Here is a 27,043-nt window from a genome sequence, read left to right on the forward strand (position 1 = left end):
TCCCATTACAGCCTTTTGTTCATGTGTTCATTCATCAAACATCATCAAATATTTATGGAGGCCCTGGTCTCAAAGGATCAACTGTGAGAAGCATTTGGCCTTTCTTGTAATGTTCTGTTTCACAAGAAGGACAAACCAGGAACACTTCCAGCCTGTCCTCTAAGTCTGCTCCAGTAATGCCAGTGACTTCAGCTTCTATTTTGGAAAGGTTCTGGAAATTTGAAGATATTAGGCAGAAAGGATTTAATCTTTGGCTTTTTTTGTTAGGGGGATAAATTCTGTTCTGGTCAGAACAGATTTTCATTAGTCAGGCTGCCATCACAAAATTAACAACAGACAGTTCTGGAGTCTGGAAGTCTGTGATCAAGTGCTGGAAAGTCAGTTTCTGGTGAGGACTCTGCCTGGCTTACAGACAGCTGCCTTCTTGCTGTGTCCTTACTTGGTTTGTCCTCTGTGCCTCCTCCTCATAGGCTTTGTCTTTAAATACAGTCATATTGGGGGTTAGGGTGTCAACATTTGATTTTCGAGGGATGTAAATATTCAGTCCCTACCAGCCAGTACAGTTCATGCTTTTTGTTAATTCAGACGGAAGGTGCGTCTTCTGACAGTGGTAACACAGGTGGAGATGTATGCTGTGCCTGAAAGAGCACAGCTACTCGTTGCCCCTGGATCTTGGTCAAGATCAGGATTCCTGAATCTTCTCAGGGGGTACAGCTGCCTAAGTGCAAATGCCAAGCATGTCAGGTCAGAATTTTAGATTTCTCCTTTCAACGTGAAACTCCACCTCCTTTCAGAATGACTGGACAATTTTTCTATTGGGAAAGGAAGTTCATGGTCACAGTCCCCACTCTTCTTTGGGAACCCTCTCTTATGTGTCCAAAACTCTCTCAGCTCAGCGTTGTCTGAGCTAATAGGGGTGTGTGTGTGTGCGCGCACACGTGCATGCATGTGTGTTGGTTCAGGCATCATTCAGTTGTCCTCTGCCTTCCTGGAGTGCCTTCATACATTGTGAGATGGTGTCTTCAGTAATTTGTGCTCATTTGGCTGACCCGGGACTCAGGGACTCTGCAGGAACTGCAGCACTCCAGCATGTCAGCAGCTAGTCAGGTGGTGCAAGCAGCTGTCAGGGCTGGGTTCAGATCTCTGTCAGTGCCTACAGTGGCTTAACCAAATAGAAGATTGCTTTTCTCACATACCAAGGAATTTGGAGGCCAATAGTACAGGGCTATCAGAAACCCAAGTTCTGAGTGTCTCCATTCTGCCCTCCTATGTGTGTAGCTTTCAGCAGGTTTGCAAGACACATGAGTGGCCAACTCTCCAGTTCCAGGCAAAAAGGAGACTGACATGTCAGATCAAGTCCATCCTTTTTAACAACCTTTCCTGTAAACACCCCAATCCCAACAGATTCTAATTTCATCTAATTGGCTAACATGTTTCATAGGCTATTCCCAGCTGCAAGGGAGCTGGGAGCTGAGCTTTGTAAGCTGGCACCATGCAACCCTGAATAAATTTAGCATCTGTTGCCAAGGAAAAGGGGGGAGTGGCTGTTGGGCAGGGAACTGCAGTGTCTGCCACAGTGCTGCTCTGGTTTGAATGTGTTCCCCAAAGTTCATGTGCTGGAAATTTGACCACCAACATAGTAGTGTTGGGAGGTGGGGCCTAATGGCAGGTGTTTGGGTCATGGGAGCACCACCCTCGTGAATGGATTTATGCCATTATCACAGAAGAGGTCAGCCACCTCTTGCCTCTCTCACCCGCTCTTTGCTCTTCCATCATGTCTGATGTAGCAAGAAGGCCCTCAGCAGATGCTGGTCGCTCAATCTTGGACTTCCCAATATCTAGAACCATGAGCCAATAAATTTCTGTTTGTTATAAACTCCCCAGGTTGTGGTGTTCTGTTACAGCAGCACAAAACAGGTGAAGACAAGTGCCTTTCAAACAATATTTTCTGCCTTAGAGGAGGGGGCTGCCTGCCCTGGGGATGACTGGAGGAGGACAGCTGTGTCCTCACTGCTTCCCTCTTCTCTTGAGCAGTTCACCTCTGGTCCCAAGTCTCCAGATGCCCCTCAGCAAAACAAAGGCTATGAAGCTGACTGCATTGTTGCTTGAGTGTTTGTCCACTCAGCATCGATTAGCTCAGCAGCTGCTGGGTGACAGTCACCGTTCTAGGAGCCAGGAATACAGGAGTGAGGAAGACTATCCCCAACTTACTGGAGCTGGCATCATCTAGGAAAGGCAGACAGTAATAAACAGATAAATGTGATATGATTAGGTCATATCACTGGAAGATAAAGTACCCTAAGAGAATGGAGAGGGAAGATTTTTTAAATAGTGTAACCTGAAATGACTTTCTGAAGGAAATGATGTTTGAGCAGACTGGACAAGTGAAGGGATGGCTGTGGGCTCTTGGGGTAAGGGTGAGAGAGAGCCTTACCCATGCAGATGCATGCTGGCTTGTTCTGGGAATTGCAGACTGGCTCTAGGGCTGGGGAGGAGGGTGTGGGCAGCAAGGTGGGGAGTGCACAGTCAGGGCCACATGGGACCGGGGAGACTGTGGTGGGACTCCGGATGTTTCTTTCTGAGAGTGATAGGCAACCATTTGGAGGGCTTAGCAGGGAACTGACATCATCCTCTCTAGCTGCTGTGTGGGGAATGGACTGTGGAAAGGTCAAAAGTGGAAACAGTTAGAAAGTAGTGCAGGAGTCCCAGAGAGAGCATCTGTGTTCTCAGCGTGGCCCCAGTGGAGACAGTGGGGAACAAACAGGACTGGGATGCAGGCTAAAGGATGTTAAGACCCGATGTGGGTTGGAAGAAAAAGAGAGGAGTCGAGGATGACTTCAGAACATCCCCCTGAGCAAATGCCCACCTCGTCCCCTAGAGGCTTTGGGGATTCTCTCCATTCTCTCCCTGTACATTTCCAGGAAGGTTTCCCAGATCTTTACAGGCAGATGCCCTGGCGGCTGCCCAGCTGGATGCTCCCAGGGCCGCTTTTGGTACTAATAGTAATCAACAGATCAGTTTTTGTTTATTTTTGTTTCTTAAAAAAAATTTTTTTTTGAGACAGGGTCTTGCTCTGTCACCCAGTCTGGAGTACAGTGGTGCAATCACCATTCACTACCGTATTGACTTCCAGGACTCAAGCAATCCTCCCACCTCAGCTTCCCAAGTAGCTGGGACTATAGGGATGAGCCACTACGCCTAGCTAATTTTTTAAATTTTTGTCAGTCAGGGTCACCAGGTGCGGTGGCTCACACCTGTAATCCCAGCACTTTGGGAGGCTGAAGCAGGTGGATCACGAGGACAAAAGATCGAGACCATACTGGCCATTATAGTGAGACCCCATCTCTACTAAAAATACAAAAATTAGCTGGGTATGGTGGTGTGTGCCTGTAATCCCAGCTACTTGGGAGTCTGAGGCAAGAGAATCGCTTGAACCAGGGAAGTGGAGGTTGCAGTGAGCCAAGATCACTTCACTGCACCCCAGCCTGGGCAACAGAGCAAGACTCCATCTCAAAAAAAGAAGGAAAAAAAAATCTCCGTATGTTGCCTAGGCTGCTCTCCGACTCCAGGGCTCAAACAGTTCTTCTACCTCAGCCTCCCAAAGTGCTGGGATTACAGGTGTGAGCCACCATCCCTGGCCCACAGTAAAAAATAATGATAATAATCACAAATGTAAGGTTGCATCTCTCCCTATTACTCATTTTAAGTGGAAGGAAATGGGGCCCAGCACCCTTGTAGCACACAGCCCACCTCCCCCATGCCTCCGTCCACTCTATGGAGCTGGGACAAGGCACCTAAAATTGCTCCTCTCTTAGGAAAGTGCATACGGAAGCCTCCTGCACACAGGGGAAGGTGTACTGTTTTGCTTTTCTTCCTAATAAGAATCCCTGGATTTTGATTAGGCAACCCGAGGGGCATGTCTCTCATGAGGTTATTACCCAACACGTGGGTCTCTCAGTGGGAAGAAAAAGGGTTTCTATGGTCAGGACATGGTGCAGAATGGGTTGCATTAATCATGTGCTGAATATACAAGGAGGGGCAGGTTAAAACTCCTAATCAGTAATGAGACTGCACCTGTGAATGGCCACTGCACTCCAGCCTGGGCAACACAGTGATACCCCATCTTTTTTTTAAAAAAAAAAGGAGGGGGCTTCTGGCTGGGCGCGGTGGCTCACACCTGTAATCCCAGCACTCTGGGAGGCTGAGGCGGGTGGATCACGAGATCAGGAGTTTGAGACCAGCCTGGCCAAAATCATGAAACCCCATCTCTACTAAAAATACAAAAATTAGCCAGGCGTGGTGGCACACGCCTGTAGTTTCAGTTACTTAGGAGGCTGAGGCAGGAGAATCGCTTGAACCCAGAAAGTGGAGGTTGCAGTGAGCCAAGATGTGCCATTGACTCCAGCCTAGGTGACGGAGCGAGACTCCTCAAAAAAAAAGGAGGGGGGGCTTCCTTGTTTTAAATGTGATAGCACTGCATTGAAAGGAAATAAAACTTTCTCTTGGGATTGCATTCCTAAGCCATTTCCCCCAACTGAAGGGTTAAAGCTTAACACTGGGTGTTTCTGAGGCTCTCACACAGTTAGGCACTGGGCAGAGTGTGACATCCTGCCTGCTGACCAAGGAAGGACTTTGTAAGGGAAGACTTCCTTGGGAAGAAGACAAAGAGGACCATGAGGGGCACACACTTGGTGTTCAGTGACCACGTGCCGACTATGACATCTATTAACACACATAAAACGAACACCCACTCTAGGCCAGGCACTGTTCTAGGTGCTGGGTAAACACAATCAAATACAACGGCCTCTGCACCCATTGTGAGGGAGCTCCAGAGGGAGACAGGCAAAACAAATAGACAAAAGACTTCCAAAGGGAGATGCTGGAGGGAAACAAGGCTCAGAGACTGAAAACAGCTTGTGGGCAGCGTCCATGTCTGCAAAGAAGGGCCATTGCAGATGGCACCAAAAGTGAGGGTCACGTGGCTGCAGATGGAGCTTTTGGGGCCTGCATATTGACCCTGTGGTGGGAAAATCTTGTGAGAGAGTGCAGCTCTGGGTAAAATGTGGATTCTGTTTTCAGCTGTGCGTGTTTGGAGGGAGGTAGGAGTGGACGTGGAAACCCTTGTATACTCCAAGCTGCCTTTCAGAACCTGGGCTGTTTAGAAACAGACACAGCATTCGGTGCAGGAGGCCAGGGCCACGGGATGCCACGGGACACTCACGCCCCTCCCACTAACCCAGGTCTCCCACAATTCTTTTACAGCCACTGCAGGGTTCAGTTCAATCGCCGAAAATGAAGATGCCCTCCTCAGACATTTGTTCCAAGGTTATCAGAAATGGGTCCGCCCTGTATTGCATTCTAATGACACCATAAAAGTATATTTTGGATTGAAAATATCCCAGCTCGTAGATGTGGTGAGTAATCCTTGGCACGTGGCTAAAAAGAACATGCATTCCTTAACCTGTTTGTGAGTCTAAAATATTTTTTATTCCCTATGTCTGACATTTCAATTTTAAAAATAATTTACTGTGAGAGAAAATCTGCCCCCAAGAAGCCACTGAAATGACCCTGAGGAAAGAACGAGAAGTTGTCATGGGGTAAATTTTCATTGCAGCACTGTTACTATGGGACCTTTTTGCCAGGGGGAGGATGTGGTTGCTAAGACAGTCACTGCCCCGGTCCGGCTGCTGAACACCCAGGGAGGAGTGCTGGGAACTGGAGACAAGAAGGGCTGAGCCCAGGGCTGCCGTACTGTGATCGCTGACCCTCCCTGGCTGTGCCCTGGGCTCACAGAGGTGTCTGCAGGGAGACAGGGTGGTGAGAAAACTGCCCAGAGCAAGGCCTGTTCTTGCTCTCCCTAGGCGGCCTCGTCACCTCTCCTGAGCTCACCCTTGCCTTTGCATTCTGATTTTCCTTTTGGGCTTGCATTTCTGCCATGATTATGTCCCTAGAAGCAATCAGTGAACTTCAGCTCCCTAAAGCAACAAAATTGTCCTGCTATGGTCCTCAAAGCCCCAGAAGAATCCTCCCATGTTGCCTATATTCCCCACCCCACTACATACATGTGCACACACTCACCTGCGCTGACTGGCTCAAAACCCCAGGATTCCTTCTAGAAAGTCATGCAAAGTTCATCTCCAATTTAGCTACTATTTACCTCTTATTTTATTTTATTTTTTGAGACACAGTCTCACTCTGTTGCCAGTCTGGAATGCAGTAGCATGATCTCACCTCACCGCAACCTCTGTCTCCCAGTTTCAAGCGATTCTCCTGCCTCAGCCTCCTGAGTAGCTGGGACTACAGGGCGCGCTAATCACCACACCCAGCTAATTTTTTTTTGTATTTTTAGTAGAAACAAGGTTTCACCATGTTGGCCAAGCTGGTCTTGAAATCCTGACCTCAGGTGATCCTCCTGCCTTGACCTCCCAAAGTGCTGGGATTATAGGCATGAGCCACTGCACCTGGCGTTTTTTATTTTTATTTTTTTGAGAAAGAGACTTGCTCTTTCACCAAGGCTGAAGTGCAGCAGTGTGATCTCAGCTCACTGCAACCTCCGCCTCCTGGGTTCAAGCGATTCTCCTGCCTCAGCTTCCTGAGTAGCTGGGATTACAAGCGTACGCCATCATGTCTAGCTATTTTTTGTATTTTTAGTAGAGATGAGGTTTTGCTTTGTTGGACAGGCTGGTCACAAACTCTTGACCTCAGGTGATCCACCAGCTTTGGCCTCCCAAAGTACTGAGATTACAACTGTGAGCCACTGTGCCTGGCCTATTTGCACATTTAAATTGCCTTCTGGGTTATGCAATTAACTGCTACTTGTTTTAGTTCTTTTTCATTTTAAGCAAAATCTGCATGTTATTTGACTGTTTTAAATTGAGCATCTTAGGCCAGGCGCAGTGGCTCATGCTTGTAATTCCAGAACTTTGGGAGGCCGAGGCAGGTAGATCACCTGAGGTCAGGAGTTTGAGACCAGCCTGGCCAGCATGGTGAAACGCTGTCTCTACTAAAAATACAAAAAAATTAGCTGGGTGTGGTGGTGCACATCTGTAATCCAAGCTACTCGGGAAGTTGAGGCAGGAGAATCACTCGAACCCAGGAGGTGGAGGTTGCAGTGAGCTGAGATTGTGCCATTGCACTCTAGCCTGGGCGACAGAGCGAGACTCTGTCTCAAAAAATAAAATAAAAAATAAATTGAGAATCTTTTTCACTTCAAACACCTCAAAGGAAAGACTCAGATTTTTCTGATCAAAAATAAAAAACAGCTGGGTGTGGTGGCATGCACCTATAGTCCCAGCTCCTTGGGGGTTGGGGCGGGAGGATCATTTGAGCCCCAGAGCTTGAGGCTGCAGTGAGCTACGGTGGCATCACGGCACTCCATCCTGGGCAGCATCTTGAGACTCCATTTCTAAAACAACAACAAAAACCACAACTTTCTTTCACTTTGATTTACAGTACTTTTCAAATTGTCATTTTCTCAGGATGAAAAGAATCAGCTGATGACGACCAATGTGTGGCTCAAACAGGTAAATTTCAATCCAAGTGATTGTGTCTGCCAACGCAGTCACTTATCTTTTATTTGGAAAGGCTCCCATCTGAAAAGCAATGATTTAAGGGGGCGTAGCATGTTCCTCAGGGAGATGTGTGGCAAGGGTCTGTGGCTTTTATTTTCTGTCGTGTTCGGGAGCTGGTCCTGGAAGCCCCTGGGTACACACTGTTGTGCATGGTTGCTCCCAGCAGTAGAACTGGTCCTGGGTCTGGAGGAGATGACTCTTCTGCTGTGGGCCCTGGGACCACTCGGAGAAAAGAACAAAGAGCCTCCCAAGATGTACCACTTTCCCCCAGGTAGGGAACTGCAACTGGGTAGGAAAATCCCTAGCCTCCTCTAGTCCTCCATGGGTGGAATCTACCTCCAAAACCTCTTGTTGCTTCCAAGGAAGAACTGAGCCCTAAATGAGGGAATAATGGGGCTGCCCATTGTTAATTTCAGAACAGAGTGAAGCCCAAAACAATGAATACATGGTTTTCTAACATCACTGAAAATGCATTTTGAATCATTTTCAGCTTTCTTCTTAGATAATTGCTTTTCACTTGGCTACAGCTTATTTCCTAAACCCAGGGGAATGTGTCCAGAGGAGTTTGTTCTAGGATTGTCAGTAAATAATTACCATTCAAATCCCAGTTTCGCATATCTACAAAGAGAAAATATTGACACTTGATAGTGGGAAAGAAGTTTGGTTTATCCCAGCTACTCGGGAGACTGAGGCAGGAGAATCGCTTGAACCTAGGAGGCGAAGGCTACAGTGAGCCACGATCTCACCACTGCATTCCAGCCTGGGCAACAGAGCAAGAGTTTATATTAAAAAAAAGAAAGATAGAAAGAAAGAAAGAAATTGGGTTTAATTACTTATTTTGTGTTTTTATTTTGCTAGTGGGTTTTTTAAAAATTTAATTTGCTTTTATATTTATTTGCTTATTTATCTGAGACACAGTCTCTTTCTGTTGCCAGGCTGGAGGGCAGTGGCATGATCTTGGCTCGCTGCAACCTCCATCTCCCAGGTTCAAGTGATTCTTGTGCCCTTCCAAGTAGCTGGGATCACAGGTGCCTGCCACCACGCCGGCTAACTTTTGTATTTTTGGTAGAAATGGGGTTTCACGATGTTGGCCAGGCTGGTCTTGAACTCCTGACCTCAGGTGATTCACCCGCCTCAGCCTCCCAAAGTGCTGGGATTACAGGTGTGAGCCACTGTACCTGACCTAAATATTTTCAATGAATGTCTAGATATTGTGTAATTTGCCCCATAGATTTAGAATATTCCTGGTGGGATATTTCTGCTAATGCTTTATAAGGAGCAATGGTTACAAGAAACAGCAAGGAGCTTCCCTCAGCTTCATTTCATGTCAAATTTCTCCCACCCAACAACTTTAGTCAGAGTTAGAGAGCTATCATGATTTTCAGTGCTTTCTACTCATCTGGTTCTCCAATCATAGATGTAGGAACAAGCTGTGAAATGGGTCTGCATCTTGTGTTACTTGCAAATAAAAATATCCAGGAGAAAATAGGCCGGGCATGGTGGCTCATGCCTGTAATTCCAGCACTTTGGGAGGCCGAGGCAGGCGGATTATGAGGTCAGGAGTTCAAGACCATCCTGACAAACATGGTGAAACCCCGTCTCTACTAAAAATACAAAAATTAGCAGGGCATGGTGGCGCTTGCCTGTAGTCCCAGCTACTAAGGAGGCTGAAGCAGGAGAATCGCTTGAACCTGGGAAGCGGAGGCTGCAGTGAGCCGAGATCACACCACTGCACTCCAATCTGGGCAATAGAGCGAGACTCCTCAAAAAAATCCAGGAGAAAATAATAAGCTTGAATTGTATATATTAAAATACCATTTAAATAAACATATCTTGCTATACACCCATCTCATTCCTCAGTGACTTACCCACTTTTGCATTTCATAGACCATAGAATTGGGAAGTATTTTGAATTGATAAAGGCCAAGAAGAAATCCTATATCGAGCTTGCAGGGGAGAAAAGAACCCACACTTTCCTCTTAAGGTGAAAACAGGCTTAGAAATTAATAAAAATCAAACAAACACACAAACCCCCCACATGCCTCCTTCCCCCACTGCTCTTTTTTTTTTTTTTTTGGGCAGTGGTTTGATCTTGGCTCACTGCAGCCTCCACCTCCTGGGTTCAAGCAATTGTTCTGCCTCAGCCTTCTGAGTAGCTGGGACTACAGACATGTGCCACTACACCCAGCTAATTTTTGTATTTTTAGTAGGGATGGGGTTTTGGCATGTTGGCCAGGCTGGTCTCATACCCCTGTTGTCAGCCCAAAGTGCTGGGATTACAGACATGAGCCACTGTGCCTGGCCGAGATTAAGCTCTAATCTTTCACATAAAGCAGGGGTCTGGGAAATAGTAGGTCTTTTCACTTTTCTTGTGGTTTTGAAAATAAGGAGTCATTTCAACCAAAGAGAACAACGTTAGACAACAAAAGGGTGGGAGCCGAGGGCCCCTCAGGCGTCAGCTACAGCTTTGGAAAGGACTTCCCACAAAGTGTGCCACCAGAATCCCAGAGGCCTGGTGGGTGTCTTCAAATCAAGGTGGAATTAAATCCTAAAAATCAATTCAGCACCCAAAATTGAGCAGGAGAAATCCACAGGCACGAAGCACATTGACACTTGGAAGAGTCAGCCCACTGACGGAAGTTCCATTTAACAGAAGCAAGGGGAATAATCGACTTTTTTTTGGCATAAGTATGTAAGGTACAAGTGCAGTTTTGTTATACAAATATATTATGTAGTGAAGTCTAGGCTTCATATGTATCTGAATACTAATGTACATTATACCCATTAGGTGATTTCTCATTCCTCACCACCTCCCAACCTCCCACTCTTCCGAGTCTCCAATATCTGTTGAGAATAATATACTTTAATCGTGTTTAATTCAGAAATGCATAAATGAGGTTTATCTCATTTAAACCTCTCTGCCACCTGACTTAGGAAAACAGACATCATTACCCCTGTTTCATAGAGATCGAAGAGTTCAATCCTCGTCTGACTGGAATGTGAGTTTCTTAACCCCTGGCCAGGGTCTTTCTGGCCATATGCAGCCTCCTCCCTGAACACTAAGCCCTGCTTCTAGATCACCGGAGGAGCCAAAGCAGGAGAAACAAAGCTTCATATTCCAGAAAACTGCAGAGGATTTAGTCAATGCAGCATCCATTTGCACAGATTGAGTTTGGAGTGGGAAACGTTACAGTGGATATTAGTTAATAAGTGCTGTTATGGCACAGACAATGTTGGGGCAAAAAAGAAAGGCCAATTTTACAACATTGGGTGGCAAGCAGGGAAGGCTTCCTGGAACAGGAGGCATTGAGCTCCGCCATGATGTTACTTTTATGCTTTAAAAAAATGCTTTTTAAAGCTATAAGGATAAAAGAAAGTTGAAGGATTAAAGAAGGAAAAGAAAAAATAAAATAGATATTTATAAAAAAGCTATCATTGGTGTTCTACACAGATCTTAGTTCTAGAGCGGCTAATGATAATATCTCAGATTTACTGAGTACTTACTAAGTGCCCAGGCATGATGCTGACTGTGTCATGGTAATAATACCATTGAATTTTCACAGCCATCCTATAAAGGAGGTTCTATTATTATCCTAACTTTGCAGATGAGGAAACTGAGGAAGGTTAAACACTTTTAGGGGAAGTCCAGCTTCTGTAGAGAAATCATTCCCTTGCCTTAGACTGGAGGGAGAGTTTGGAGCGTGTCTTATTCTCCTGTTAGTCCTGTTCCTGTATAATTTCCTAATCCTGATCATCTAAGGCTTTGATTCCTTTTTCTTTTTTTTTCTTGAGATAGAGTTTCGCACTTGTTACCCAGGCTGGAGTGCAATGGCGCGATCTCGGCTCACCGCAACCTCCGCCTCCTGGGTTCAAGCAATTCTCCTGTCAGCCTCCCGAGTAGCTGGGACTACAGGTGCGTGCCACCATGCCCAGCTAATTTTTTTTTTGTATTTTTAGTAGAGACAGGGTTTCACTATGTTGACCAGGATTGTCTCGATCTCTTGACCTTGTGATCCACCCACCTCGGCCTCCCAAAGTGTTGGGATTATAGGCGTGAGCCACCGCGCCTGGCCCGGCTTTGATTCCTTAACCTCCGGGACATCTGATGGAGTTGGTCTAGAAAGAATTCAGGAGAGAATGAAGTTAGGATCCATTCCATCTTCCATCCATTCACCAGGATTTATTGAGAGCCTATGGGCCAGATGCCCTGCTAGATCCTGCATGTATAAAGAGTGACACACAGCACTGCCTGCAAGAAGAGGACACAGCGTTCGTTACCAAAAAATAATCACTGTGATAAACACCACAAAGGATGTACATATAAACCACTGTGGAGCTTAAAAAAAGACAATGAGACAGGAAGAAAGTCAGGGAAACCTCCCAAGGGGAGGAGATATTTAATTTGACTTCTTACAGAAGTTCTACAACCCAAAAAGGTGGAGAAGTTGTGAACCACCTGAATAGTAGTCCAATAACACCGCTATCCGAAAGCTCTCACATTTGCTCAAACCCACTGGTAACTCTTAGCAATCATCCCTGTGTGCCTCAGACAAAATGAAAACAAAAATGCCTAGTTCCCCGTTTCCTCATTTGCCTCCCAGACACTGAAACAATGCTCTCTAATTCATATCCACTTGGAGAAAAAAATTCTACATACTTGGAACAAAACCATCTTCCATGGCAGCGCATGCAAACTCATGGGGTTTTTTAGCCGATTTTCCTGTCTTATCCTCTGTTTCCATAGCTCTCCTCCGGTATATTTAGACACTCCTATCCTCTCAACCAAAGAAAGATCTTTATAAAGCACAAATCCAGTGACATCCAGAGGAAGTCTTCTACATGGAGCTATTTTTATTTTATTGATTTTATTTTGCAAACTAGTTTGTCTTCCTCCTTTGTACTTCCAGACAGTAATCAAAACCCCGTAAACTATAAATATAATGTTAACACTGACTCACCAGAACTACATGAGAAAGTACTTACTGCCCGAGCCCCTCAGATCTTGCACCGTCATATTCAAGGTTAGGAAAACTTGGAAAGCACCTCAGAGGCAATGGAAAATGAAACTGACCTTTTTTTTTTTTTGAGACAGAGCCTTGCTCTGTCACTCAGGCTGGAGTGCAGTGGTGGGATCTTGGCTCACTGCAACCTCCGCATCCTGGGTTCAAGCGATTCTCATGCCTCAGCCTCCTGAGTAGCTGGGATTACAGGCACCTGCCACCACGCCCAGCTAATTTTTGTATTTTTAGTAGAGGTTTCACCATGTTTGCCAGGCTGGCGTTGAACTCTTGACTTCCGTTGATCCACCTGCCTGCACCTCCCAAAGGGCTGGGATTACAGGCGTGAGCCACCGTGTTGGCCAAAACTGATTTGAAATGACACAAGCGTTGACCCTTTTGCCTAGATGTTACCATAGAAATATAGAAATAATCGCTATGACAATAAATGCCAAATTTACTCACTCCATATTTCCTGAGAGCCTACTCTGCACTGTGTAAATGAAAAACTGGGGCTTCGCCTAGCTTCACCCAGGAAAGAATTCAAGGACAGCAGCAGCAGAGACACTGCTCCCTGTAGACCATGGCTACCCCCCTGGCAGTGCACCCAGATTAGCAGCTCAAAAGTGAGCTTCAGGCATATTTATACCCACCTTTAATTATATGCAAATTGAGGGACAGTTTATGCAGAAATGTCTAGGATAAGGGTGGTAACTTCCAGGTCATTGCCATGGAAAGGGGTGGTAACTTCTGGGTAGTGCCATGGCAATGGTAAACTGACATGGAGCCCTAGTGGCCGTGTCTTATGGAAAGCCTCTTCTGCCTGGCCCTGTTTAGCTAGTCCTCAAGCTGGTCTGGTGTCCAAGTCCCTGCCTCCAGAGTCAGTATCACCTCCAGCTTCATTGTGCTAACCTACTCTTTGTTAGCCAGACAGACTCCATTTTGCTGAGAGCCAGATAGACTCCATCTTGACCTCTGCCTCACTCCTGCCACTCTTCCCTTACGTGCATACCTGGGTCTTGCTACTGTGCTGGGTCATGCTGTACTTAGAACTATAGAAACATATAACCTTTGTAACCATAGTCTGCTTGGCAAGCCCACTTGCCATTGTGAATGCCCCCCCCCATTGATTATATGACATGTATTGAATACCCCCGGGGTAACTGGCAATCATGGGAACCACTTGTATATATCCTCCATGAAAATCAACAATCATGAGAACCCCCTGCCTCCTAATTACCATCCTTCCTTATCTAACTTGCCTGTTCTGCTTCTGTAAATTCTGCTCCAGCTAGGCTCCCCCTCCCCTACCTAAATCTTTTATACCTAAAGATATAAAAGATAATCAAACCCCTTCCTTGGGGTGAAGACAATTTTGAGCATTAGCCATCTCTCGGTTACCAGCTAAAAATAAAGGACTCAGCCAGGCGCAGTGGCTCATGCCTGTAATCCCAGCACTTTGGGAGGCCAAGGCGGGTGGATCACGAGGTCAAGAGATGTAGACCATCCTGGTCAATGTGGTGAAACTCCGTCTCTACTAAAAATACAAAAAAAATTAGCTGGGCATGGTAGTGCGTGCCTGTAGTCCCAGCTACTGGGGAGGCTGAGGCAGGAGAATTGCTTGAACCCTAGAGGCAGAGGTTGCAGTGACCAGAGGTCACACCACTGCACTCCAGCCTGGCGCCTGGTGACAGAGTGAGACTTTGTCTCAAAAATAAATTAATTAATTAAGGGTTCATAATTTGAAACTCAAGAGCATGGGGCTGTTCCATCTAACTCGCCTGGGTATAACATCATAAGGCCCTGAGCTGGGCACTGTTGTATATACAAATAAGACAATGAGAGGACTGAATGACCCGGCTTTGCTGTAGCTAAGACACAGTTAGCTCTACTTTCCCCATGACAATCCTGAGGAAAATAAAACTGCTGGAAAGTCTGCCAAGGCCGACATCTTAAACTAGCAGTGTTTTTCCAATAGCTGATGTCTGTTTTAGATCAACAGAAAGTTGAGCAAACATGAAGGCCTCATTGAATAGAACCCTGGAGCTGATCTTCCAGGAAAAAGAAGAAACAGAACTGTTATGGAAGGGTCAGGCTAGCCCTAGAGATCTGGGTGAGCTCCCCAAAAGTCTAACTATCATTGGCAACATGGAATGGCAGTTATAAGCTCATGAATTCATCTCAGATCTTGACTTATTATCTGATTTTCCTTCCTTTTCTGTAACCTTACTCTGACCTTAGCAAAGGAGGCCAAGTTTGGACTTCTTATTCAAGTGGACCCTGGTAAGAATTAATTGAGTAGAGGTCAATAGGCCTACTATATAAACTTGGGGAAGTCACTTCACCTCTCTGACCCTCAGTCTCTTTATCTATCAAATAGAGGTGAACCCTAGCTCACAGTTTTGTCTGTGTGTTACATGAGAAAATGTGTGTGAATGTGACTAGCTCAATAAATGTCACTTCCTGTTGCCACCTTTGAGATTTCTCATTCTTTTTTTTTTTTTTTTTTTGAGACAGAGTCTTGCTCTGTTCCCCAGGCTGGAGTGGAGTACAGTGGCATGATCTCAGCTCACTGCAACCTCCACCTCCCATGTTCAAGTGATTCTCCCACCTCATCCTCCCGAGTAGCTGGGATTATAGGCGTGTGCCACGCCTGGCTAATTTTTGTATTTTTAGTTGAGATGGAGTTTCACCATGTTGGCCAGGCTTGTCTGGAACTCCTGACCTCATGTGATCTGCCCACCTGGGCCTCCCAAAGTGCTGGGATTACAGACGTCAGCCACCACACCTGGCCTTTATCCTTAATAACAAATTACATTTCTTGGCCTTAACAACTCATGAATTAAACAGGAATATGAAACACACAGTATGTCATGTTGTTGCCTTTAAGATTAAAATGAATCAACAATAATTTGGCTTTAAGAATTTCACATCTGGCTGGGCTTGGTGGCTCACGCCTTGTAATCTCAGCACTTTGGGAGGCCAAGCCAGGTGAATCATGAGGTCAAGAGATAGAGACTATCCTGGCCAACGTGGTGAAACCCCATCTCTACTAAAAATACAAAAACTAGCCAGGCATGGTGGCGTGTGCCTGTAATCCCAGCTACTTGGGAGGCTGAGGCAGGAGTATCACTTGAACCTGGCAGGTGGAGGTTGCAGTGAGCCAAGATCATACCATCATACTCCAGCCTGGGCAACAAGAGGGAGACTGTCTCAAAGAAAAAAAAAATTCACATCTAAGATGACTGGAGATCCCAGGGAAGTCCCAGAGACTGCAAATCAAGGCAACAGCCAAGAATATTTTTTTCTTTTTATCTTTTGGTCCTATTAGCATTGAAGTAAGAATAATTTGGGGACTTTGTTTATAGTTTTTACAAAAAGCCTTGTGATTTAGGTTTAAATAAAATTTGGTTCTGGATTGTGGTTTAGCTAGGCATTTATGAGTGATTATTCAGGTAATACATATAAGACAAGACAATTTTAAGGGATTATATATATTTGATGTGGATTTGAAATTGCAGTTTTCTGAATGAGGAAACCTAGAGTTGGAGTATTTTTCTGTTTTTTTCTTAGTCATAGATTAACTTTGATATTTAGATCTGACATATCCTCGGCGCTTCTGTTTCCTGCAAAAACACAGCTCTCAAGCTGAGAACTGCTGCGATGCGGAGCTGGTGTTTGTTGAGGGCTTTGAGCGTCGCAGCTAGAACACTCTACGCAAATACGGAATATTATTTCTAATCTCTTATCCTAAGATGGGAGAGACAGGAGCTTAATCTCCAGATGCTACCAGGGTTTCAGAGAGAACTTAAATGACCAGAAAACTTCGCAGCCCGATAGAGAACCAGATAGAGGTTTGGGCTCTGGCTCCTCCGGGCACAGCTGACTCCGCCACTTGCGAATATCCTGTGGCTTGTGCCATTCTAAACTCATGGTGGTCCTGGGCTATGAGGCACAGCTCTGTGGTCACCACACATCATGGCAGAAATTGGGTAGGCTGGGCATGGCAGCTAATGCCTAATCCCAACACTTGGGGAGGCCAAGGCAGGAGGATCACTGGAGGCTAGGAGTTTGAGAACCAGCTTGGTCAACATAGGGAGTCCCCTGTCTGTACAAAAAAATTAAAAAGTAAGAAAAAAAAATAAGGAAAGTTAGCCAGGTGTGGTGGTGCATACCTGTAGTCCTAGCTACTTGGGAGGCTGAGGTGGGAAGATGGATTGAGTCCAGGATGTTGAAACTGCACTGAGCTGCAGTTGCACCACTGCACTGCAGCCTGGGTGACAAGAGTGAGACCCTGTCTAAAAACAACAGAAGAGACACTAGATGAGCTCTCTGATGGGCAGCTCAGGGAGAGCACTCTGATTCCCAGGTCTGATAGCAGAAGGACATGAAGGTTGTGAAGAATGTCTCTAAGGCCAGGCGCGGTGGCTCACGCCTATAATCCCAGCACTTTGGGAGGCCAAGGCAAATGGATTATGAGGTCAAGCGATCAAGACCATCCTGGTCAACATGGTGACCCCCCCCCGCCCACCATCTCTACTAAAAATACAACAACAACAAAAAAAATTAGCTGGGCATGGTGGCGTGCACCTGTAGTCCCAGCTCCTCGGGAGACTGACAGGAGAATTGCTTGAACCCAGGAGGCGGAGGTTGCAGTGAGCTGAGATCGCACCATTGCACTCCAGCCTGGGTAACAAGAGCGAAACTCCGTCTCAAAAAAAAAAAAGAATCTCTAACCCCTGCAAAGCAGTTCAGCAGCTGGAGACGAGTGACTCGTCCAAGTTGTATAGCTGGTAAAGCACAGTCCCAGCGTGGAGCTCAGGGTTTGTGACTGGAGTCCAGTGTGCTTTGTCTTTTGGGGGCACCAGAGTAAGCAGTACTGACCACAAGTCTCACCAAGCCTTTTACTTTGCTGATTAGGAGCAACTGAGTCTGTTCTAGATCCCTTTAATATCCTCCTCAAGGATCTGAAGGCATCCCTCATTCATGCTCTCCTTCCTTCCTTCCCACAGTTGGGTCCATCTGCGGCCAGCCTTCTCCCTGCCCCACACAACCCTGCCCTACTCAGACTCCTTCTTATCCTGCATGTTTAGTCTAAATGTCACCTCCTTGGAAATGTCTTCTCTGTCTACTCTGCTGTTCTGTATCCCATACCCAAACTGTCTCCTTTATAGCAACTGTTGGGAGGTGTGGGTATTAGTTGACTGGCTTATCATCTGAGTCAGCCTCAGGATGAGAGGTCGAGGCAGCTGCACTCAGTACTAGTATGTGCCTTGCATATTTGATGAATGAATGAACTCTCTGGCAACAGTGAGCCCAAAAACGACTATCTCTGTGTTATCTCTGGCCACAGCTGTTAATCCTGCTGCTGAAGGTCAGGTAAGCAACACAAATCTTTCTGACTTAAAAATACCTCCCCCTGAGGCTTGCCCTAGTTCTCTTAGAACAATTTATGAAGCTGGTATTTGTTTGCTGCAATTTTGCAATTTGCAACAAGGCTGAAGTGCTAGAATTTTTGTCATTCATCCTCCTTTGCAGGATAGAGCTGGGCATAGGTAAAGATCTGTGGTGCCTGTAGGAGGAAGAAAACCGGATCCAAGAAGCAGGCGATTTAGTTTCCAGGAATCTTTTGGTCCCAGATGGAGGAGTTGTGCATTTGGGTTCATTAGCTGTGCTCACTAAAGATAACCTGGAGCATGAGGGCACAGCCCCAGCCAGTCTGCCCAGGATTGCACCTGTCTCTGGTGCTTAGCTGTGTGCTTGTAGCATGCTGCTGGCTGCATAGCCACTCAGGTTCTTCCCAGGATCAGCTGAGAACCTTTTAGTTGCAATCGACAGAAAACCTCAGGTAAACTAACACTAGCAAAAAGAGAACTTCTTAGTTTTCGCAATCGGAAAAGTTCAGGGCCAGGGCTGGCTTTACCTGTAGCTTCATCCAAGGCCCCCACTATATTCCCAGAACCTGGTTCCTCTCTGGGAGTCTCTGTGCTCCCTGTCCTCTGCGTTGATTCCATTCTTATCAACGCCCTCCCCTAGAAGCAGGATGGCTACATCAGCTCCAAACTCAAAATGCCTCGTATAGGCTGGGCGCAGTGGCTCACACCTGTAGTCCCAGCACTTTGGGAGGCTGAGGTGGGCGGACCACTTGAACTTTAGCTCAGGAGTTGGAGATCAGCCTGGGCAATGTGGCAAAACTGTGTCTCTACAAAAAATTTAAAAATTAGCTGGGCATGGTAATATGTACCTGTAGTCCCAGCTACTTGGGAGGCTGAGGTGGGAGGATTACTTGAGCCTGGGAGGCAGAGGTTGTAGTGAGCTAAGGTCACGCTACTGCACTCCAGCCTGGGCAAAAGAGCAAGATTCCATCTCAAAACAAAACATTTCCTGCGTGCTCGTTCATCAGAGAAAGAGTGTCCCACCTCTTGGTGGTCTTAGAGCCCTGTGCTGTCTTACCAACTCTGATTTGGTTGCCTGCTGTCCCTGAAAATCACGGTGGGCAGGTCTGAAAGGCAGGCCTGGAGCAGAAGGGTGCATCAGCTCCCCCAAAAGCTAATGGATTGAGAGTGGAGTGAGGTCATTCCACAAAAGGAAACTGGGGTTCTGTTACCAAGAGAAGGGCTGGTGAATTCAAGGCAGCAGACACAGCACTTGTCCATCTTAGGTCCTAATCCGATTTCCTCCTTTTATAAAGATCACTTGATGGCCAGACACAGTGGCTCACGCCTGTAATCCTAGCAATTTGGGAAGCTGAAGCAGGTGGATCACTTGAGGGCAGGAGTTCGAGACCAGCCTGGCCAACATGGTGAAACCCGTCTCTAACTAAAAATACAAAATTAGCCACACATGGCGGTGCATGCCTGTAATCCCAGCTACTCAAGACTGAGGCAGGAGAATTGCTTGAACCCAGGAGGCGGAGGTTGCAGTGAGCAGAGATCGTGCCACTGCACTCCAGCCTGGACAACAGAGTGAGACTCCATCTCAAAAAAAAAATAAAAAGATCTTTTGGTGTGCCCCTCCTTCCCACAGCCTTGCTGAAGCCGAGAAGAACCCCTGTGATGCATTCCTCATCTCATCATTCTTCCATTGCTCATCATTGCATTTGGACACAGTAGAGCATGCTTCTTTGTATAATTCACCTGACTTTTATTCATTTATTTACTTATTTATTTTGAAACAGGGTTTTGCTCTGTCTCCAAGGCTGGAAAGCAGTGGAGCAATCACAGGTGTCCGCAGACTTGAATAATACCCAGGCTAAAGTGATCCTCCCACCTCAGCCTCCAAAGTAGTTGGGACCACAGACACACAACTACACCCGGCTAACTTTTGTTTTTGTTTATTTTTTGAAGAGATGGGGTTTCCCTGTGTTGCCCAGGCTGGTCTCAAACTCTTGGGTTCAAGGGACCTACCTGCCTCCGCCTCCCAAAGTGCAGGGGTTACAGACGTGAGCCACCTTGACCAGATGTTTTACTGTTACTTATATATTTTACTATTTAACAGATACTTTACTGTTACTTATATGTTTTACTATTTATATATTTAATTATATATTTTACTGTTTAGATATTTTGTTATTGCTTATATTTTAGTATTTTAACAGATATTTCACTGTATTTTACTATTTGTCTTTTAACAGATGTTTTGCTATTAAGGCCAAGCAGTTTTTCTGTTTTATCATTGTTTTTTGTTTTCTCTCTTTGACAGAGAGGAGAAGGAATGAGCTGCTCTTTAGCCTGAGTACACAGTTGGGCTGTATATCTATCAGCACCAGAAATAACCCTGAGAACTGAGCCATAGAAAGCTTGCTAGCAGGCCAGGTGCAGTGACTCATGCCTGTAATCCCAGCACTTTGGGAGGCCAAGGCAGGTGGATCACAAGGTTGGGAGTTCGAGACCAGCCTGGACAAGATGGTTTCTACTAAAAATACAAAAATCCCACCTACTCAAGAGGCTGAGTGAGGAGAATCACTTGAAGCCAGGAGGCAGAGGTTGCAGTGAGCTGAGATCGTGCCATTGCACTCGAGTCTGGGTGACAGAGCAAGACTCCATCTCAAAAAAAAAAAAAAAAAAAAAAAAAGAAAGCTTGCTAGAAGCGACTGAACTTACGAAGCATCTTAGGCCACAGGTTTTCCCACTACAGTGCAGCATGGGGAGAGAGAAAAGCGTGGATCATCTGGCTTCAGGCAGACTTTGGCTTGAAGCCTTTTAAGGCCACTAGTCTTGCACATCTCCTAGGGGCACCCTTCACAGCAGAGTCAGCGTGCAGGACACCTCTGGAGTTGTGGCTGCACTGAAGACCCAACCATATGCAGCAGCCTTGAATCTCATTCCCCTCACTGACTAGCTGAATAGCCTTGGAGGTATTTGAATTCTCTAAGCCCTGGTTGCCTTATCCAATACAGCATTAATAAATATTTATTATGTTTTAGGCCAGATGCCATGGCTCATGCCTGTAATCCCAGCACTTTGGGAGGCCAAGGCAGGTGGACAACCTGAGGTCAGGAGTTTGAGACCAGCTTGGCCAACATGGTGAAACCCCGTCTCTACTAAAAATATAAAAATTAGCTGGGTATAGTGGCACATGCCAGTAGTGCCAGCTACTGGGGAGGCTGAGGCAAGAGAATCACTTGAACCCGGGAGGCGGAGGTTGCAGTGAGCCGAGATCACACCACTGCACTCCAGCCTGGGTAACAGAGAGAGTTACGTCTCCATTAAAAAAAAAAAAAATCTTTAGTGGTGTCATCTTTAGTAGTGACAAAAATGATGTTTTTAGAGTATGCCACAGTTTGATTAAATAAATACACAAGCATCCTCCTAAAGCAAAGGGAAAAGCATTTCACAATCCTAAGAGGGAACTGTGTGGGTTGTTCTCCTCTCTTGTAATTAGCACAGATGTGTATCAGCTATTTGGAGAATTATTACAATATATTTTCACTCCTACAAACAAAATATATTTTAAAATGCTCCAGTAGCAATGAAAGCACGAAGGTACCCGCCCCCTATTTCATAGCCTTCATCTTTTCTCAAGGAAGCCTCAATTGTATTTCAATTAAAAGAGGAAAAACCTTAGAGCAATGCATCCTCGTTCTCCATAAAGCAAAAGTCTCTCCTACTTTTTCTTCCACAAAAGGAAAAAATATTATATAAAACTGTAATACATCATAACTATGTGGGGTTGATCACAGGAATACAGGGCTGGCTCAACATTTTTAAAATTAATCAATGTAATTGATCATATTAAAGGACTAAAAAAGAAAAACTCAATAGGTGCTCAAAAGCTTTTGACAAAATTCAGGATCCACTGATGATTTAAAAAAGAAAATACTGTTCATGACCAGCCTGGCCAGCATGGTGAAACCCCATTTCTACTAAAAACACAAAAATTAGCTGGGTGTGGTGGAGCATGCCTATAATCCCAGCTACTCTGGAGGCTGAGGCAGGAGAATCGCTTGAACCTGGGAGGCAGAGGTTGCAGTGAGCAGAAATGGTGCCATTACACTCCATCCTGGGCAATAAGAGCAAAACTGTCTCGAAAACAAAAACAAAAAAAAACCTAGGCTGGGTACAGTGGCTCATGCCTGTAATCTTATCACTTTGGGAGGTTGAGGTGGGCAGATTACCTGGTCAGGAGTTCGAGACCAGCCTGACTAACATGGTGAAACCCCAACTCTATTTTAAAAATACAAAATTTAGATGTCATGGCAGGTGCCTGTAATCCCAAATCCCAGCTCTTCAGGAGGCTGAGGCAGGAGAATCACTTGAACCCAGGCAGTGGAGGTTGCAGTGAGCCGATATCGTGTCACTGCACTTCAGTCTGGGTGACAGAGTGAGACTCCCTCTCAACAAACAAAACAAAAACAACCCTCCGGAAACTAGGAATAGAAGAAATCTTCCTTAACCTAGTAAAGGATATTTACAAAAGAAACCCAATACGCAACATAAACACTTAATGGTGAACAACTAAATGCTTTCTCCCAAAGTTCAAGAACAAGGCAAGGAAATCTCGTCTCACTAATCCTACTTAACATAATACTACTCAATAATTAAGGCAAGGAAAAGCAGTCAAAGTTACTCAGATCGGAAAGGAAGAAATAAAATGCTCTACTTGCAAATGACATAATTGTCTATGTGGAAAAATCTACAGAAAAGATTCTAAAACTAAATGAGCTGAGCCAGGTCACAGGACATAGGATCAATATGCAAAAGTCGATTCTGTATTTAGATACTAACAATTAATGATTGGAATTTTAAAAATTAAGTGACATTTACAATAGCACCAAAACCACAAACTACTTAGATAGAAATCTTTTGTTTTTTTTTTTAATTTTTTTTTTTTTTTTTTTTGTTGGTGGAGTCTTGCTATGTCATCCAGGCTGGAGGGCAATGGCACAATCTCGGCTCACTGCAACATCTGCCCCCGCCACCAGGTTCAAGCAATTCTCCCACCTCAGCCTCCCAAGTAGCTGGGATTACAGGCACCCACCATCATGCCCGGCTAATTTTTGTAATTTTGTAGAGATGGGGTTTCACCATGTTGGCCAAGCTGGTCATGAACTCCTGACCTCAGGTGATCCACCCACCTTGACCTCCCAAAGTGGTAAGATTACAAGCGTGAGCCACTGCGCCCAGCCTACTTAGGTATAAATCTAACTAAATATGTGCAAGGTGTATAAGCCTAAAACTACAAAACACTAATCAAAAAAAAAAAAAAATTAAGACCTAAGTAAATGGAGACACAAATAATATTCCTGGGTCAGGAGATTCAGTATTATGATACCAGTTCTCACCAAACTAATTTGTATATTCAAATCAATCACAATTAAAATCTTAGCAGGATATCTTATAGATAGCAACAAGCAGATTCAAAAATTTACATAAAGCTATAGTAATCACAGCAGTGTGATATTGTCAGAAAGAGATACACAGGGCCATGCCTATAATTTTCAGCACTTTGGGAGGCCAAGGTGGGTGGATCACTTTAGGTCAGGAGTTCAAGATCAGCCTGGCTATAACATAGTGAAACCCTGTCTCTACTAAAAACAAAATTTAGTGGAGCATGGTGGCACATGCCTGTGTGGCACAGCTCTTTGGGAGGCTGAGGTATGAGAATTGCTTGAACCTGGGAGGTGGAAGTTGCAGTGAGACAAGATCACACCACTGCACTCCAGCCTAGAGGACAGAGCAAGACTTTGTCTTAAAAAAAAAAAGGGGGGGGGGAACAGATACACAAATTAATGAAACAGAACAGAGTCCGGAATAGACCCATGCACATAACACAGTTAGCTGATTTTTGACAAATGCACAAACGAAGTTCCATGGAGAATGTTTAGCCTTCTCCACAAAAGGTGATGAGACAGTAGGACACTCACATGCAAAAGAAAATGATCTTCGCCCTATTCCTGCAACCTTATAAAATATTAACTGAAAATGGATCTTAGACCTAAGTCTTAATTTTAATACTAGAAATTTCTAGAAGAAAGCATATGAGAAAATCTTTGTGACCCTGTTAGGCAAAGATTTCTTAGATATGAAACAGTCCATAAACAATAAAACTGATAAATGAACTTTTAGAATTTCTGACTTGTTAAAGACATTTTTTTTTTTTTTTTTTTTGGAGACGGAGTTTTGCTCTTGTTACCCAGGCTGGAGTGCAATGGCGCGATATCGGCTCACCGCAACCTCGGCCTCCTGGGTTCAGGCAATTCTCCTGCCTCAGCCTCCCGAGTAGCTGGGATTATAGGCATGCGCCACCATGCCCAGTTAATTTTTTGTATTTTTAGTAGAGACGGGGTTTCACCATGTTGACCAGGATGGTCTCGATCTCTTGACCTCGTGATTCACCCGCTTCGGCCTCCCAAAGTGCAGGGATTACAGGCTTGAGCCACAGCGCCCGGCCCTAAAGACATTGTTAAGAGGAAAAGAAAGACTGAGAGAAGATATTTATTTATTTATTTGGTTGGTTGGTTGGTTATTTATTTATTTTTCGAGATGGAGTTTTGCTCTTGTTACCCAGGCTGGAGTGCAATGGCGCTATCTCGGCTCACCGCAACCTCCGCCTCCTGGGTTCAGGCAATTCTCCTCCCTCAGCCTTCTGAGTAGCTGCGACTACAGGCACGCGCCACCATGCCCAGCTAATTTTTTGTATTTTTAGTAGAGACGGGTTTCACCATGTTGACCAGGATGGTCTCAATCTGTTGACCTCGTGATCCACCCGCCTCGGCCTCTCAAAGTGCTGGGATTACAGGCGTGAGCCACCGCGTCTGGCCCTGAAAGAAGATATTTATAAATCAAACATTTTACAAACCACTTTTATCCAGAATGAATTAAAAACTCAGTAAAGCCAGGCTCAGTGGCTCACACCTGTAATCCCAGCACTTTGGGAGGCTAAGGTGGGCGAATCACAAGGTCAGGAGTTTGAGACTAGCCTGACCAATATGTGAAACCCCGTCTCTACTAAAAAATAGAAAAATTAACTGGGCATGATGGCGTGTTTCTGTAGTCCCAGCTACTGGAGAGGCTGAGGCAGAAGAATCGCTTGAACCTGGGAGGCGGAGGTTGCACTAAGCCTGAGATCCACTGCACTCCAGCCCGGGTGACGGAGTAAGACTCCATCTCAAAAATTAAAAAAAAAACTCAGTAAGAAAACAACTTGATTAAACGTTATACACTTCAAATAAGATACATGTATGGGAAATGAAGAGAGTCATGATTAGTCATTAAGAAAATATATATTAAAAAAACACAGTGAGTCTGGGCTCAGTGGCTCATGCCTGTAATCTCTACACTTTGGGAGATGAGGCAGGAGGCTTGGCTTGAGCCTAGGGCTTCAAGACCAGCCTGGGCAACATAGGCAGACTTTGTGTCTACAAAGCAAAACAATTAGCTGGGTGTGGTGGTACACACCTGTAGTCCCAGCTACTTGAGAGGCTGAAGCAGGAGAATCACTTGAGCTGAGGAGGTTGAGGCTGCAGTGAGTCATGACGTCACCATAGCACTCCAGCCTGGGCAACAGAATGAGATCCTGTCTCAAATTAAAAAAAAAAAAAAAAACAGGGCCGGTGGCTCACACCTATAATCCCAGCACTTTGGGAGGCCGAGACAGGTGGATCACAAGGTCAAGAGATCAAGACCATCCTGGTCAACATGGTGAAACCCCGTCTCTACTAAAAATTCAAAAATTAGCTGGGCATGGTGGCACATGTAGTCCCAGCTGCTCGGGAGTCTGAGGCAGGAGAATTGCTTGAACCCAGGAGATGGAGGTTGCAGTGAGCAGAGATCACACCATTGTACTCCAGCCTGGGTAACGAGCGAAACTCCGTCTCAAAAAAAAAAAAAAACAGCCAGGCATGGTGACTCATGCCTGTAATCCCAGCATTTCGGGATGCCGAGGCAGATGGATCATCTGAGGTTGGGAGTTCGAGACCAGCCTGATCAACATGGAGACACCCTGCCTCTACTAAAAATACAAAATTAGCTGGGTGTGGTGTTACATTCCTGTAATCCCAGCTACTCAGGAGGCTGAGGAAGGAGAATCACTTGAACCCGGGAGGCAGAGGTTGCAGTGAGCCAAGATGGCACCATTGCACTCCAGTGTGGACGACAAGAACGAAACTCCATCTCAAAAAAAAAAAAAAGGATCTAAACACACTGCTAAGTAAAGAAGTCAAAATCAGAATGTTATGTTAATTCCATTTACATGACATTCTAAAAAGGAAGGCTGAAATTACAGAAACAGAGAACAAATCAGGATTTCCGAGGGTTGGCAATGTGGGAGCGGTTGATTACAAAAGGGCACCACCTGGGAAATATTTTGGGCAAAAAAACTGTTTTGGTGTCTTAATGCCGGCAGTTATTATACAGCTATTTGCATTAATAACTGTAAACGAAAGAGTGAGTTTTATTTTAAGTAAATTTTTACAAAGTGCATAAAGTGGAATTGAAACAAACCTGAGTGAGTTCCCTCCAAGATTTCGAGACTCAGGCCTACCAGTAATAGTAAGAGTTTCACTGGTAGGAGACAGATTATTCCTAGCAAGATTGTATTTGCTCTTCAAAATGGGCAGAGGAGGAAGAAAAAAAGAGAAGCTCGTGAGCACCAAGTAAACATGGTGAATACTTTATTATTGGGCTTTTAAATGGTCAGTTTCATATGCATCATTTTCCTTAAATATCAGACCATTTTGTTATACTTTAGATTCTAGCTTTTTAAAGGCCCATACATTTTAAACTTTTTTTAGGGGGGATCAAGTCTAAAAAATGTTGTCTGAGATAGACAATGTTTCCTCTGGGGTGTGGAGTTTCATCATTTGTCAGGCATCATGCATATTTCAGTATTTTACCGTCTAGTGACATCATCCATCAGCTGACTCCTGGTGCTTTAATGGCAAAGTTGGCATCACTGGACTCCAGGAATTCTCATGCTGGGCATGCCCTTCTAACTCTCTGACCTCCTTCGTCTGTACTCAGCTATCCACATGAG

The 27,043-nt window shown here is 45.2% G+C and overlaps 1 protein-coding gene across 8 annotated transcripts in view; it reads left to right on the plus strand.

Annotated features, from left to right (window-relative positions):
* The window catches only part of CHRNB3 (cholinergic receptor nicotinic beta 3 subunit), a 99,512-nt gene that overhangs the window by 64,738 nt on the left and 7,731 nt on the right, over positions 1-27,043 (plus strand). For 5 of the 8 annotated variants that reach the window (XM_002757015.6, XM_078347653.1, XM_078347652.1 and 2 more), the window contains 2 exons: positions 5,263-5,414; positions 7,479-7,523. The exons of the other annotated variants lie outside the window; for them this stretch is intronic. In XM_002757015.6, coding sequence (XP_002757061.1) covers positions 5,263-5,414; positions 7,479-7,523 — 197 coding nt within the window. The remainder of the gene's footprint in view (positions 1-5,262; positions 5,415-7,478; positions 7,524-27,043) is intronic. 8 annotated transcript variants of the gene reach the window in all.

The sequence above is a fragment of the Callithrix jacchus genome, chromosome 13 (assembly GCF_049354715.1).
Source record: "Callithrix jacchus isolate 240 chromosome 13, calJac240_pri, whole genome shotgun sequence".
Taxonomy (NCBI): Eukaryota; Metazoa; Chordata; class Mammalia; order Primates; family Cebidae; genus Callithrix; species Callithrix jacchus.